We start from the raw sequence: 16,212 nt of genomic DNA on the forward strand, positions 1-16,212 counted from the left end.
TTCATCTTGATGAATCGAAAGACATGCAGTGCACATACCCAGCAGGATTGTGCCAGATTGGTTTCTGTGTCTCTGGTTTCACGTGGGATGTGATCCGTTGGAGGAGTCTGCAGGCATGTTAAGGGAAACCGTCCTGTGTGTCCTGTGAAACGTGACGCTCGGGGTTTAAGCTGCTGCTGCTGCTGTTGAGGCTGTGGAGCGGGAGGACTCAGATGTGATGCAACAGTGACACCCAGTGCATCTTAAATGCAGGGATGCTCATATCACCATGCATTTAATCTGTGGTGGGTCATGAAAACCATGGTGAATTCATGGAAATTACTCACAATATGAAAATAATCATCGGTAAAATGAATGTTTTCCAATCTGAATATCATGTGTTATCTTTTATTATGTATGAATCTTGAGTGTGTGGGGCCAGAAGGGCTGGTGGATTGCATTTTTATCACCTCAGTCTCCCCCATAAGCAAAATTTTTACCCGAAATGACACTTAACATCTGGCTGCAACACCTCAATCCTTTTACTTGCTGGATTCATTTGCCAGCAGTAATCAATAAAGCTTCATCATTGTAATTCTCATGCTCTCAGTAATGTCTCCTCTCTAAGCTTCATTTGAGTTTGTGCACCTATAATGCCATATTTTTCTTTTGCTTCCTCTCTGCAGGGAAGTCCATTAGTGTAGTCAGTTAGTGCTACTCAGCAGCACCCATTGGAGCTGCACCCATGCTTTGGAGCAGGCCTGCTGCTCTGCTAGACCCACAAGGCCTCTCCAGCTCTGGTGACAAGGAAAAAGCATTTCAGTGTCATCTTCTTTTGGTAAAATCTTTTGTTTCTAGCCTGGAGAGCAGAAGAAACATGGAGTGTGAAAAAAGTGAGCAGGTTAGACTAGGAGAGAGTGACTCAAAATTACAGAACGCAGCATGCACTGTCAAGCTGCGATATTCTGATGAAGCAATCACTGTTGCTGCCCATAATGCATGGGTTCACCCAAAGTATTAGACTGCAGACACAAGCAGCTGCAGATAAGTTTACTTTGCAGGGTGTCTAAGCTCAGCGTTAGGGAGCAGGTGAGGAGCAAGAAGAAGCAGAACGCTGAGAGGGTATTCTGGACAAATCCAACAAGGAGGAGACCACGGGGGAAGACCCGGAACACCACTGAGGAGATTGTATTTGGCCACTGGAGTCCCCAAATGTTGCCGCCGGGCATTTCTGTCTTTTATCTGACAGAAAGCCCAGATGAGTTATTCCCAGGAGGAGCTCGAGGATGTGGCCGGGGAGAAAAATGTCTTGCTTAAACCCTCAGTATGCTTAAAAGAAAGTGCCTGCTGAAACACCATTTTCAACACTGGAATTGGGGGTCTGTGTTCATAGGGTTTTTTGTAACTATAAGAAAACAGGCAATCTGAAATGCAGCGTTTGGCCAGGACTGCTGAGATTAAAAAAAGAAAAAAGTGGGCAAACTTTGAATGTCTTTCTCAAGCTATTTTTATATTTATTTTTGTGTGTACAACATCATGAAGGCCTTTAAGGAGAGACCATCCAAAAGTGTGTGCCATTATCGCTATGTTTCACCCCTTTCTATGACAGGCTTTTAGGCCGCCATCAAATGTGCTCATTGGGAGCAGATATAAACACAACTTTGTGTTTGAAGCATACTGAAACCTTTTGGCTACTGCGACTAAGATAAGTGGCAGAAAATGGATATGGAGAAGTGGCTTATGCTGCAGTGGTGGTTTAAGAAGTTTATTTCTGCTGCAAAAAACTATTGGAATACTTTGATCACAGGCACTATCAACATGGGGCGAAGTCTAAGCCTTTCACAGCCACCTTTCAAGCCTTTGATACTCCAAAGAGCCTATAGTGTAAACGGCCCCCTGGCCTTCACCTGCAAAATGTCACTCAAATTAACACATATCAACCAGGAAAATACACAAAATGACAACAAAGACAGGCAAATGAACTACAAAGAGACACAAAACAACCAAAAAAGACACAAGTATACATCACAGGGACACAAAATGACTTCAAAGATAAACAAAATGACCAAAAAAAGGCACAAATATACCCCTAAGAGACACAAAACAGCCACAAAGTCACACTAAAAGACCACAGAGAGATACAAAGTCATAAAAAGATGCTAACAACTACAAAGAGACAGAAAACAACAACAAAAAGAGGCAAAGCTAGCACAAAGTCTATAGCCCCTTTTACACTGCCAGATTTTCCGCGAATGTTGGGCCGTTTTGCTGCGAGCGTTTAGACACACAGAGCCGGATTGGCGAGTTGATCCGAGTTGATGCCTCGTAGGGTAGACATATTGGTGGAACCCTTTTAGTTTAAACAGACCGAGGCGGCCTTCCGCAATGGGAGTGGCTGTTGAAGACGCCGCACGTGTGACCCACTGGCGGTGGATAAACAGGAAACAGCTGATAGCAGGAATTAGCAAGCAGCTAGTAGCAAGAGGGAAACGCAAACCTGACAGACACTGTAAAGATGAGCAACTAGGGAGACAAGGAATTGCGCGCCCTCCTTGTCCTCGCAAACAAAGAGGCCATTAACCGTCAGAAGACGGGGACGGTGAAGAACGGCCAGACTTACGAGAGAATCGCCGAAGAACTGACCAGCCGCGGCTTCCCTCCCACGTCACTGTTTACGTCACACGCTGAGCTACACGTTTTGTTACTTGCTCACGCCCCCCATTGCCCCGAAAAAGGCACATTCTGTATAAACAAAAGTAGGCAAAGACTGACTGGGCTTTCCTGCAAAGTTGCAAAATTCCTGTTTAAAAAGGGCTTGTGTGTCCTGCTGCTATGTGTGGGAGGTTGGTGGGGCCTTTTACATGTCTGTGCCCAGGGGCCTATTGTCACATAATCAGTCCATTAAAAGATTAAAAAAGTTTAGGTGGAGTGTGTGTTGTTATGTTTGATGAGGCATTTGAGGATCAAAAAAGCCTCACAGTTGTTATTTCCAAAAACAAACAACCGAAATATTGAACTGCAACAAGAACAGACAAACGGTTAAGTACTTTTGTTTCTGCTACTTTCTTCCTTTCTTTTAAGAACAGATGCGCCCCTGTCAGAGAGATAAAGACTGTGAGGTTTTTTCAGGGGGAAAAGAGGTGAATGTGGCTTCATTGGAGGCTGTCCAGAGAGCTAACAAAGTGTTTTGTGTCTGGATTTGTTTCTCAAGGGCAAAGCATCCACGGCGGCCAGCAGGCAGCCTGCTCTGTGGTGTTTGTGCCGAAGATTTCATTTGGGAGCTAACACCATTTTGTGGCTGTCGTTCTCAACACACCACCCCAGAGAGACAGGGAGAGTGAGAGGAAAAAAATGGGAAAGTTAAAAGGAAATGAATAACACCCCGAGGCGCTCCCCACACAACTGGCTTCTGATTTCTATTTGTTTCTCAATCTGAGCCTCTGCTGGGCCGCCCCGGCACGTTGACCGACAACCGACATTAAAAACAAATTAAAGGGAGCATCATGACATCCCATTCTTTTCATCCAGGTGTGTGTGTGTGTGTGTGTGTGTGTGTGGCGGCCCAGGCTGTGTGGCGCATACGCATGTGTACAGATTGTTTTCAATGCACAATTTCACCCGTCATGAATAATAAAGTCCAGACTATTTGAATCTTTCCTCCAGTTAATTCCCAGTGCTGGTAGCACGTTTTCATGTCAGGCTGCTTGATGAGCTCATGCTTGGAATGAGATGATACATAATTCACTTCATGTAACCACTGAACTCCACCATGGCTTCCCTGTGGAGGGGCGGTGGGGGGCAGCAGAGAGGATCGAGGCTTAGTTTCTCATTTTTGATCAATTATTTACGTGACTTCTCATGAAATCCACAATAAGGAAAATAAATGTTTTACCACACAGGTGACTCCTGACGAAAGACATTTGGATTCAGGAAACAGACTGTTAGTTCTGCATGTATTTGCACGTGTACTTACTTGTATGTAGGCTTTGTGTGTGGTGGTTATGTAAGTAGTCGTTTTTCTTTTTTAATTACCACCTTTTTGTCATTTTAGTATTTATTGGAGAGCTGATGGTGTGGAGAGACAGGCAAGGCAAGGCAAGTTTATTTGTATAGCACAATTCAACACAAGGTAATTCAAAGTGCTTTACAGAGACATTAAAAGCAACAAGACACAATTTAAAACAATAAAAACAGTCGATTAAAAAGGGAAATAGAAATTGAGAATGATAGTGATAATAATAAAATACAGTAACATAAAATAAAAACAGGCTCAATACATTGAACAGTCAGGATAAGAAAAGAAGTAGAATAATAAAAGGCATAAATCAGCAGTGTGTAGTTAAAAAGTACGGGCAGTAGAATACAGGCAGGACACATGGGTAACATAGGTCCTCATGCAGAACTGAACCAAGGATGTTGCTGCTATTTAGCATGCATACTAACCAAGCCGCATCCTGGAGGGCTGAAAAAATGAAGTCAACGCAGAAATGCCAAAAACTGTAGTTCCTCGAATGGCCACTTGAGGCTGGCTCCAAGAGGGAGTATCCGCATTGACAAAATGTCCAAGTATACAGCTGAAATAGATGTGGGCATAGCCTTGTTTTGTTTTGTTGTAGCTTATTTGCTTATTCATGCAGTCAGCTCTTACCGAAAACATGACCACACATTTTTTGATGGTGCAAGCAGGGTATTACAAACCGTACTGACATTTATTTTAAGGTGGCGCCCTGTAGTGGCCGTAGTAATTATTACAGGAGCAGGAGGAAGTGGCATTGATTCATTCCTTTTCTGTAATTGCTTATCCTAATAGGGGTCGCAGGAGGGCTGGAGCCTATCCCAGCTGACATTGGGCGAGAGGCGGGGTATAACCCGGGACTATCACAGGGCTGACACATAGACACAGACAACCCTTCATGCTCACATTTACACCTACGGGCGATTTAGAGTCACCAATTAACCTGCATGTCTTTGGACTGTAGAAAAACCCACACTGACATGGGGAGAACATGCAAACTCTGCACAGAAGGGACAAAGTCTGCGTAAAGTTTTACAAATATTGAAAAACCCCCTATAGGTTTGGCGGGAGGGAAGGTGGATGGGTCAAACAACAAACACAGGACTTTGACCCCAGAGACTGGTTATGTCTTGACATCAACATTGACTTCTTTTGATAACAACATAGCCTAGTATGCTAATATGTGTAGCATACTATGCCAGTGACTACTGGGACTTGCTGTATGTGATGTATGTCACGTGACATTCAGCACGTTATGTTATACCGTGATATTTTCCATTCTTTTTTTTGTTTAAGATTATTTTTTGGGCATTTTTGCCTTTAATGGATAGGACAGTGTAGCATGAATGGGGGAGAGAGAAAGGGGATGACACACAGCAAAGGGCTGCAGGCTGGACTCAAACCCCAGCCGCTGCAGTAAGGATGGAGCCTTTTATACATGGGGCACCTGCTCTATCCACTAAGCAACAGACACCCTGTGATGTTTTTCCCAAAACTAACCATGTACTCTTGTTGCCTAAACCTAACCGTGCGGTTCTGGAGCGGAACTGCAGCCGTTTCATGATGTTCAGAACATGTTTAAAACTGTGATGGTTAGAAGGGTAAAATATAGTTTTGGGGCCAGTTATGTAAGTTGTTTTTGAGTTGTTAAGGTATGAGAGAGTGTTGCAGTCATGTCAACTGTGTGGCGGGTGAATTTTTATAAAACTCACCAGTTTTATTTTAAGACTTAACGGTATGCATACTTAAAGGCGTGGTCACTTTGAGTGTGTTGTCACCACATTCTACGAGTCAGATTCACCCACAGCTCACCCTCTCGTCCAAATATGGTCACTTCTGGCTTTAAAAATCCAAGATGGTGCAAATGCCGAATTTGAGGCATCAGGTATTCTTGTCCAAAAAACCCAGAGAGAGGATCAAACTGTAAAAAACTCAAACTTCGAGGTTCTTCAAATGATTTAGAACAATTGTTGCCCTGTTACACCCTATATACAGAAACATTATTGTCCATTTGTGCAGTAATTAACTTAGTATGGTCTGTCTGTGCTGAGGCTCACAATCAACTATCTTTGTTAAACATAGCACTTTTAACTCTGCGTTCTGGCTGTGATAATCGGCCCATACCATTTTACCAGTGTTATTGCAAATTTTTACTCCTTGACCGCAAATGATATACTTTAAATTTGTGCTGCCCATTTGCAAATGCATTCTCTACAGTTTGGGTTTTTGGGTGTGTTTTCCTTACCACTCTAGGCAACCATTGTCCTCTATTACTTTCTGTCTAGTATGGAAATCTGTAAGTAGACCTGACACTTGCTTGAGCTGTGCAACCCACTAAGGTGGTTTCATGAAAAGTCACCAATGAAGTATAGGCCAAGGATAAACTACACATTCTCTCAAGGTGTTCTTCACCCTCTCTTATGCACACAAACACACACACACACACACACACACACACCACACAATATCTCCACATCCATTAATCAGCAGTATTGCTGCTTCACCAGCACGATTCACAGAAACATGCTCTTGTCTGACAGAAAGCCCAGATGGACCACGAGCCTCTCAGGTTTATTGGCCGAAGCTTTGCCAAACATTTTTCACTTCAATCTCACTGTGTATCTGTGCATCCATAGCCGCCAGGCAGAGGCAGTCATCTGTACAGTGCCGACTAATTGGTATAGACATTACACAAGTTGAATCAGTGTGTGTGTGTGTGTGTCTGTCTGTCTGTCTTTACATGATTACAATTGGAGTAAATAAAGGTTTCTGGAAAACAAAAGTCAGAGTGGTTGTTTTCTGAGGTAAGAGCACTTTTCTCAAAGCTCTTGAATGCATCATTGCTCGGTTAATTGACTTCAATTATCCAATTAGTCTCAGTGTATTTAAAGCGACACTAACCAATCATCCATAGATTTTTGGGAAAGGTTGTTCCTCCACCTCAACAACAGCTATATACATTTAGTATAGCATGTCGTCCCAAATCATGAAAAAATGTCATAATATAGTATGTTGTCCAAAACCATGAAAAAAAGTCATAGTATAGCATGTCGTTTCTAAATCATGAAAAAAAGTCACAGAATAGCATGTCGTCCCAAATCAAGAAAAAATGTCATAGTATGGTATGTCCTCCATAATCATGAAAAACAGTCATAGTATAGCATGTCGTCCAAAATCATGAAAAAAAAGTCATAGTATAGTATGTTGTCCCATCCATCCATCCATCCATCCATCCATCTTCTAACCGTTTCATCCTCTTGAGGGTCGCGGGGAGGCTGGAGCCTATCCCAGCTGACATTGGGCGAGAGGCAGGGTACACCCTGGACAGGTCACCAGACTATCGCAGGGCTGACACATAGAGACAGACAACCATTCACGCTCACATTCACACCTACGGACAATTTAAAGTTATCAATTAACCTGCATGTCTTTGGACTGTGGGAGGAAGCCGGAGTGCCCGGAGAGAACCCACGCTGACACGGGGAGAACATGTAAACTCCGCACAGAAGGGCTCCTACACCCGGGATCGAGCCGGGAACCCTCTTGCTGTGAGGCGACAGTGCTAACCACCACACCACCGTGCCGCCCAGTATGTCGTCCCAAATCATGAAAAAAAGTCATAGTATAGCATGTCGTCCCAAATCATGAAAAAAAGTCATAGTATAGCATGTCGTCCAAAACCATGAAAAAAAGTCATAGTATAGTATGTCGTCCCAAATCATGAAAAAAAGGTCATAGTATAGCATGTCGTCCCAAATCATGAAAAAAAGGTCATAGTATAGCATGAGGTCCCAATATTAGCTGAATATTAATAATAAGTGAATATTACTGAATAAGTGAATATTAGCTTATCACAGAGGTATTAGTATGGATATATATTTCAATTGATAAATAAGTAATTTCCGTACAGAGATGCAAAGATTTGCTTTCGATAATTAATTGTTATGCAGGCAGGCAGTCCGTTAGTGAAAGTCTGGTGGAGAGGAAGAAGATGAAGCCTTTTGCTCTTTTCAGAAGTCGCTGCTGCTTTGTGCTTTTGGGACCCAGCCGGCCTCCAACCTGAGATTGAGGGCACTTGTATGCTGAAATTGGGGCCAGCAGATGGCATTTTATTTGGAAATACACTCAAAGCTTCTCAGAGCTGACAAGGGCTTTGGAGGGACGTGGTGACAGGCAGATACACGAGCTGGATCACTCACATCAGGAACAGGAAACTAAAGGCCAATTAGGAATAGCAGAAAGCAAAGCTCCGGGCCTCGGCAGCACTGAGACACTGTGACCTTTAGAAAATACAAATTTCCAAAGAGTATTTTTTCATATCTCCTCTGCCTCTAAATTTAATTTATTAGCAGAATAGCAGACAATAATGAGAAATTTGAAAGAGAATGCATATAAATAGACGAGGACATGAAAGGCACCACGTTTAGCGAACATAATTACATCCTGCAGGAATTTTGGAGAAAAAAGCAAGGACAACAAAAAGGCACACTGCAAAAGCAACAAACTTAATAAATCAGAAATGTACATGTCTGTCCTCTGATAAAGACAAACATTAAAAGGTTACGTGATGCGAAGCTGAACAGTTGCTTCTTATTTTACATTCACAAAAAAAAGTGTTTTTAAAGCAGCCTGCTGTCAGCAATGAAATTTCATTTTAAAAACATAAAGTTGTCCCTCTTTCATCAGACCTAGTGAAGCCAGTCACTTCCAGCTTTTTGTTTCCTGTGTTTCATAAAGGCACTGAGGCAGCTCTGAAGATGTCTGCAGGCCAGTTCCTCACAGAGCAGCGGTCCAAGTGAAGGGATGAAGAACAGTGAAGCTGACAGGTTTGTACTCCTGGGACGAGTTGTGATGACTGCTGTCACCCTAACTACAACTACCAGACCCATCACAGTGGAGCTGTGACACTATGGCACACACACACAAACACACACACACACACACACACACAGAAGGCTGTATTTTTGTGTGGCCATGTGGCATAAAAACACTAATATTTTGCCGAGGTGCAGCGGGATCTTTTCCTCGCCTGTGCCTGCTTGGTGTTTCAGAAGAAGAAGTGAAAAAGTGAAATCTAGCAATTAACTGAAAGAGTAAAAACCCTCACTTACACCTACTCACAAACTTTTAACAGCTGTTTATGGAATTGTGCCATGTACATAGAGGCAAGAGGTGAGCACACACTGTCTGAGACATATTTAGGAATGACTGCACAATACAACATTTGTCAATACAGCCAATTCAGAATTGGGGTGTGTTTAGCTTAACATTTGCAGCGGCTGCTTTCTTGAAAAACTGTTATCTCCGACTGCACATTGGCAGCGGTGCAAACAAAAAGAATAAAGCTGCAGTGATTGTCTGCACCTGTTGATGTGGTATTAAATTCCCCTTATTATCCTTTTTTCTGTGATGTACTGTAGGCTACCTATCTACCAGCAGCAGACTGTCCTCCCTGCTCCAGCTCGCATGGTTTTCTTTTAGTTTCGGCCAGTTTTACAATCCTTTCCTCCCTATCTTTAAATATTTGAATTACACATACACTAAAATTAATTCTATTTGTTAAATTCCACCAGAGATGTTAACAATTATTACTCAATAAATAAAATAAAATAAGATTAAATTAAATTAAATTAAATTAAATTAAATTAAATTGAGGAATGAACAATGCAGCAGATGTAAGCTGAATTCTTATTTCTAACTGGCTATGGCTGCTTTTAGCACAAATTTAATAAATCATGCTGTGCTGTGTAAATCACTTGATAATGTGTCTTGTTACTAACTCTCAGTGAAGAACTTTTTCACTCATAACTTGGCTCTTTGGGACATTCTTAAGTGTAATTCTTACAAGTTTGATGGACCGATCAACAGCACATTTTGGACCCGTTTTGTTTAACTGGCGAAGGCGTGCAGTTACAGACCTCCCCATTTTATTTGTAGACATAAAATGTCCCCTTTTTGTAATAGGTGCCCTAACATAACAAGGGACACTAACTTTACAGCCAAGTAAAAAGACAAAATGATAAAAGATAAAAGCTAATATTCTGTAACACCAGTAATAAATGCTGTTACACCCGTCACATAGTTTCTGTGCTGATCATATACACTTACACCTCAGATCTGACACTGTTTATATGTATCTATATGCAGCCCCTTCAGATCTTCATTACTCTTCACATTAATACTGTTCTATGTGTTGTATATTTTGCACCTCACTGTTTTATATTTGTTCTCTTCCCACTTTGTATTGCGAGTGCTGCACAGGAACTTCCCTCAGGTTAAACAAACTTTTATCTGATCTTAGTTGACCAAAGATAAATAAAACCCGTGTTTGGATAAAATTACAATTGTAGCCTTCAGGTTATTTTCCCTCTGCATTCTTTAATATTTAAATACTTCATTTCAATACCCATGCAACTTCTGGGAACCAGCACAGACAGACTAACCATGCGAATGCTGACCAAAGCAGAAAGAATCTATTTGCCTGATTGGACAGGATTCTGTTCAATGCATCCCAGGGCTTATCAACTCAAGAGCTGAAGCTGTGTACCTGCACGTATTTTACTGAATTCTACAATCTTCCAGAGACTGTGCTGAGGACATTAAGGACATGAGGCTAATGCCAACTGTGTGACCGTATGTGAGGCATAGAACCAACAGAGATGAATTTACTCGGTGTAATATCTATGTTAGATATGATAACTTAATGATATCTTTCTGAAGTAGTCACCACTTTATTTTAAACGACATCACTGGCCCCAGTCTGTATTATTTCAAGATAAAATGAGACAATGACAACACCAAAAATGAGCAACACTTTAACATCTCATAAGCAATTTATCGTTTGTTTATTTACAAATGTCAAATGACACATTCACTCTCACACTCTCACACACACACACACACACACACACACACACACGCAGACATACAATAAAAGGTACATGTGAAATATTGTCCTATCAGGTTGTCTACAGACTGTGGATGATGGTTCGGTTCTTGAGGCCCTCAACGTACTCTTTGGCCTGATCAAAGCTCGTCTTCTCCTCCGTTTTGGGCGGCGGGCCCTCCACCAGCTTGACAAAATAGTGACAGTAAACTTTGTCCATGATGCCAAACATCCCGCGGCCATGGTAACGGATCCGCTTCAAGTACCTCCCTTTGCCTGAGTAGGACTCAGCTGCAGGAGAGGAGCAGCAGGGGATGGTGTGTGTGATGAAAGGGGGGATGAGATAAGGAGCGAGAGAGAGAGAGGGAGAGAGAGAAAGAGATAAGGTACAGAATAACTCATTTAATTTGTAGAGGTGCCTTTGAATGAAAACAGGTCAAAATAACAACAATTGTCCAGTTCAGGCTTATCTGTAATAACGTCTGCAACTCCACATAAATTACTCACTGTGCGCACCATCTGAACTCAAAAGAAACATACTGCCTTTTTAAAAAAAAAAGGATTCATTACCTTCTCCCCCCTACTGAAGGTCATTTTCCCCATCCAGATTTTTTTTACTGAAAATTGCTCTTGGCGCGATGGCTGACAGCATGAGATGACTAATAAGATTTGTGAGAAGTTTTGGGAAGCAAAAGGTTTTCATTTGCAAGGTTAAGTATTTAAATAAGTACTGCATCCTCAAATATGTAACTTTATGCCAAAACACACTGATTATTTAAAATGTCAAACTGTTATTACCTCCACTGACAATAGTATGTGCTCAGTCTTGTCCTGATGTCTGTGTTTCTTGTGAGGATGTCACAAAGGCTACTCAATTACAAACAAATAACGCTGAGATGTTATCCCAGATGTCACTAAATGGGATAATATGATGTTGCTTTTCAGTCCAAATGTCTTGTTGAACTGTAATTTTATCACTGACCATGTTAATTAAAACCATAAAACTAACATTTAAACAACAGACGCCGCTTGTTTTTAATACTTAAGCTCGGGCCACACTGTCTACCTCTACCTGCGTGATGCGTGTCAATATTTACAATAAAAGCCTTGTGTTAACAAATTAAGGGATTTTATCTACAGAAATGTTAGAGGGCTTTTAATTTGAAACTGAAAGAGGAAGTGTTGACTTTCTTTTTTTTGTTTTTTTTCATGTCTGTGACATATGCTACAAATATAGACTGTTGTGAAACTATCATAAAAGGTATAATGTTGCTGGTTTGATGTTAATATGACTATCAACAGATCATTTTTACTGTCTATTTTTGGCTACAAACCATGCACGTCACAGGGAAAAAAATGGGTGAGACTTACGATGAGCCACAGCAGAGCCACAGCAAATCTGTGCTGCTAACATGGGCTTCGAAATGAATAGCAAGAGGTTCTGTGACGCACATGCTCTGCACACGCAGGCAGAGTGGCCCAGGTGTTAGCCATCCAGCCGAGTTTTGTTGTGTTAATAACATGCAGCAGTATACACAGTAAAACCCACCAGTGATGCAGACACTTACCTACATACAAGTTGGATTTGTACTCTACATTGTAATTTCTGACTGCCATCTCCTGAGCTTCCTCAAGAACCTGCGTAAACAAACACACAAAAATGTGACTTTTATTAATATTATCTATATCGTAGGTGTGGTGTCAAAATAATGCATGAATACACAACTCAACAACAACGCCAGAGATGAAAACATTTAAGTCATGAAGGAATTTGATTAACATTTATTTGTGACTGCTGTGTCTAATTTTATCAAACACACACACACACACACACACACAGGCCAACATTAGGAAGACTGAACATGCAGCTTCGAACCTCTTTCATTATCTTTGCGCCTTTCTTGTCGTTGAACTCCAGCTGTGCAATGGCCTGATCAATGCTCATCCCTCGGATCTGTGAGAAGAACAAACGGTGAGATGAAACAACAAAATTACTGTTTCCACACAGGACAGAAGGGTGTTACTTTCTTTTCACTGCAGCTCCATGCTTAAGTCAACCCTGAACACAGAATGAAATATTCTGCTAACTGACAAGAGTAGATTCATCTCCCTGCTGTTTACCCCAAATCTCTAAATATTCTCTTAGCTGACTGTCATCAATAGACATCTCTGTCAACGCCTGTTTGAAACAACTGGTTGTTACAAGTTGACTTACTAAAGTGCACAGATATGATTACTTGACTTTGCTTGAAGATATGATATTGATAAAGAAATTTCCTGCCGTGGGTCTCACCATTTTGGCCAGGTACCACATCTTGTCTTTGCTGTATTTAATTTGCCTTCTGCTGTGGTGGATCTCCTGAAGAGGAAGAAAAACACAAAGGTTTTAGACACCAGACAACTTCTGCACCCTTTAAGGGATATGAAAATGATTGCTCAACTTACTGATACATATACACATAGACAGGTACATGACTTTGTGGATAACAATCCAAAGTACTTCACTCTGTAATTGTTAAGGCCTTTTAACCACGCAGTTTCCTGCAGGTGACACCAGACCACGCCATCCTTTCACTTTGCACTTCATAGACAGAAAGACTTACTGCTGGTCTGCGAGGTTCATCTGGTAGCTGAGGTGGATACATCTTCTTGTTCTTTCTCTCCCAGTTCTTTGCTTCCAGTGAGGAGCTGGTGTGGAGACATGAGAGCTGCTGAGGACCGACACCCAGAACCTGTAACCTGGGGAGACATTTCAGAAAGGGGAAAAGGATATTTAATTGTATGTGTGTCGTACCAGCGCAGACACCAAACACACAAAAATTGTGGCACACTTTCATCAGCTCATCCAAAATAACAGTCCTCCCCTCCCATCAGCTGAAGTACTGTACAACAGGTACAATCATATGCGACCTATCTCACCCTGCTCGTATATTGACTATAAGTTCTGCCCTCTGGCTGTGCTACAAGTGTCAGTCCATCAAAACATTTTACTTTAAAAACATTTTCCCCCTTTGCAATGAGGACTCGAAACTTTGCCTCCTGTCTCCACAAAAAATATCTCTAGGGTGGGAAACACCAGAGGCCCTATGATATCACACGAAATTATTGTTAATTTAAATGTTTGGCGTTATGCTGAGTATTGCGATAACATATAGCGCAATATGTTGCGAGATATTATCTTTTTTGCTGCAAATTATGCACCCTAAGGTAAACTTTGTCAACATCTGTTTTAACTGATTAAATAAGGTTTTCAGTCGGGTTATCTTACTTGGGTCATTAGTATTATTATTATTACAGCAAACTTTATCTAGTGGACTAAACAAACATTTGATTTTTTTATTGTAGTAGGCAGCCAAAAGTTTATCCTTGTATTGATACAATATTGTAATTCTATGCTGTATCAATATTCCTTCAACGCCTTGTAATCATGCAACATGCACTGAACTTTTCTGAACTCCTCACACCTGGAGCTCTGTGACTGTGGGGGTAAGAACACTACAGAAGAGCACAGTTCACTATGTTGTATCACAGCTTATAAAATGGTTTTCTTTAAATCCAGAAATTCAAATCTGAACCACAAATAAGACTGGCATCAGTGGGGCTTACTTTGGTTATGAACATATATTGTAATACAGTAAAGTTTGTTTGCAATGTGGCAGGTTACACTGACATATGTATATGCGTAATGCTGCTGACACTGTGAACTGAGCGTTGTTAGCACGTTATAAGAAAAGAAAAGAAACAAAAAACAGTGACTGTGGTCATTATGGTGGGTTAAAATGTTTTTAGAGAGAGAATGGCCACAACAGCCTTTCTGATATTGAAGCTGAATCCTCTATAATGATTAATAAATGCATGTTTTGACGTTACAGTCAGTAGGATAAAGAAAGTTAGCATTACATGGGTAAGAAAAATAGTCACTAGTTACATAGACATACATTATTCTGCCTGGGTGACATGTCTCAGACAAAACAGTCAGAAACTGACATTTACAGCAAAGTCACACCGAGGTTCTGTATTTCATAGCGTCACTTACCAAAATTATTTACTTTGAATTTCAATTAACGCTAGGTGGTTTTCACGGTGATGTGATTGATTAGCCCGTTAAAGCAGTCCACAGGCATTTGTCCTTCTGCAGAGACTGTGATAGCTAGGTAACGTTAGCCATGATGCTACACTAATGTCGATGTACGTACCTTGAGTGTAACACTCCGGATATATTCCTAATAAAAGCCATACCTGAAAACAAATACAACAAGGTTAAAATATCGTCAGCAGACACAATAAATGTAATAACATGGGTAATTTGTGGAAAATTAGGCTGCGAATCTCTCACCACGTCCTGTCATTGCAGCCGCCATGTTGCTTTTTTACGACGCTACCGTGTTCGCTTTACGGTAGTAATGTTTACAGTGTTAACAGCGACATTTGTTTGACATTTGTTGTATTGACTGCTTATGCGACCTTTTTTAGCAAAGCATTACTATTTTAAGTCGGCCTAGCAGTTTTGTAAAAATAAAATTAGTGGTAAAAAAGCGCAATTGTATTTTGAGAAAGCAAACTCGACATAGTTTGACCCATTTAAGTTTCCGTACTCGGTACCGGCAGGATTTACGACACCACGCTAGCCGTACGGCCGGTAGTGTAGTCGCTACGACAGTGCAGGTAACATGTGAGAAGTTTGTTTGTGCTTTATCAGACTTTATTAGAGAATTTGTAAACTTTAAACAGCCCGAGGCGCCATGCACGAGAGGTCGCTCCCCGCCTCTCCCAACTGGTACTGCTCCCGCTGCAGTGACGTCAACAGCAGCGGTTTGCTGGGCGTCGGAGCCAAAAACACCATCTATTTGATTGATGTGTCTGCATCCTCCTGCAGGGTCGTAGGTGAGTCCGCTGTCATCACATACACACAGGGGTCACTCTGATGCTTATCCTTCAGCCTCTGGAAGACTACAACGTATGTCACACGCATGTTTTGGCTAAATGAAGGTGATCATATCACCTCAGGTGTGATGATTGCAGCTCCTGGAGTTGTGTACTGAAAGAGAAACAGATATCTGATAATCTAGCTGGACTGGTAACATGAGCAGTCTAGTGCTGACATTATTAGTTGATTAAGCAGTTAGTTAATCACAGAAAAGCCAAACAAGTATATCTGACGTGGATCTACACAAGTTAAAGTAACACCCTTTATTGAACTGATTTATTGAGCACTTCATGAATCAGAATCAGAATCAAATCAGAATCAGAAATACTTTATTGATCCCCGAGGGGAAATTATTTATGTTACAGGTGCTCCTTGCAAGAGAGGAAAGATACGTGAAAATATAAG

At 41.3% G+C, this 16,212-nt stretch overlaps 2 protein-coding genes across 3 annotated transcripts in view; one reads left to right on the forward strand and one right to left on the reverse strand.

The window, feature by feature from the left end:
- Positions 1 to 10,822: 10,822 nt before the first annotated feature.
- Positions 10,823 to 15,272, reverse strand: mrpl22 (mitochondrial ribosomal protein L22). The gene is made up of 7 exons (XM_050040589.1): positions 15,217 to 15,272; positions 15,077 to 15,119; positions 13,484 to 13,619; positions 13,174 to 13,239; positions 12,757 to 12,834; positions 12,449 to 12,518; positions 10,823 to 11,171 (listed from the first exon to the last, which is right to left on the reverse strand). Exons 1-7 carry the CDS (start codon positions 15,239 to 15,241, stop codon positions 10,963 to 10,965), a joined length of 627 nt encoding a protein of 208 aa, XP_049896546.1. The 5' UTR covers positions 15,242 to 15,272; the 3' UTR covers positions 10,823 to 10,962.
- A 251-nt stretch (positions 15,273 to 15,523) lies between these two features.
- The window catches only part of gemin5 (gem (nuclear organelle) associated protein 5), an 18,114-nt gene continuing 17,425 nt past the window's right edge, over positions 15,524 to 16,212 (forward strand). For both annotated transcript variants that reach the window (XM_050040567.1, XM_050040569.1), the window contains exon 1: positions 15,524 to 15,764. In XM_050040567.1, the coding sequence (XP_049896524.1) occupies positions 15,623 to 15,764 (142 nt within the window). In that variant the 5' untranslated portion in view covers positions 15,524 to 15,622. The remainder of the gene's footprint in view (positions 15,765 to 16,212) is intronic.

Source organism: Epinephelus moara, chromosome 3, assembly GCF_006386435.1.
Source record: "Epinephelus moara isolate mb chromosome 3, YSFRI_EMoa_1.0, whole genome shotgun sequence".
NCBI lineage: Eukaryota > Metazoa > Chordata > Actinopteri > Perciformes > Serranidae > Epinephelus > Epinephelus moara.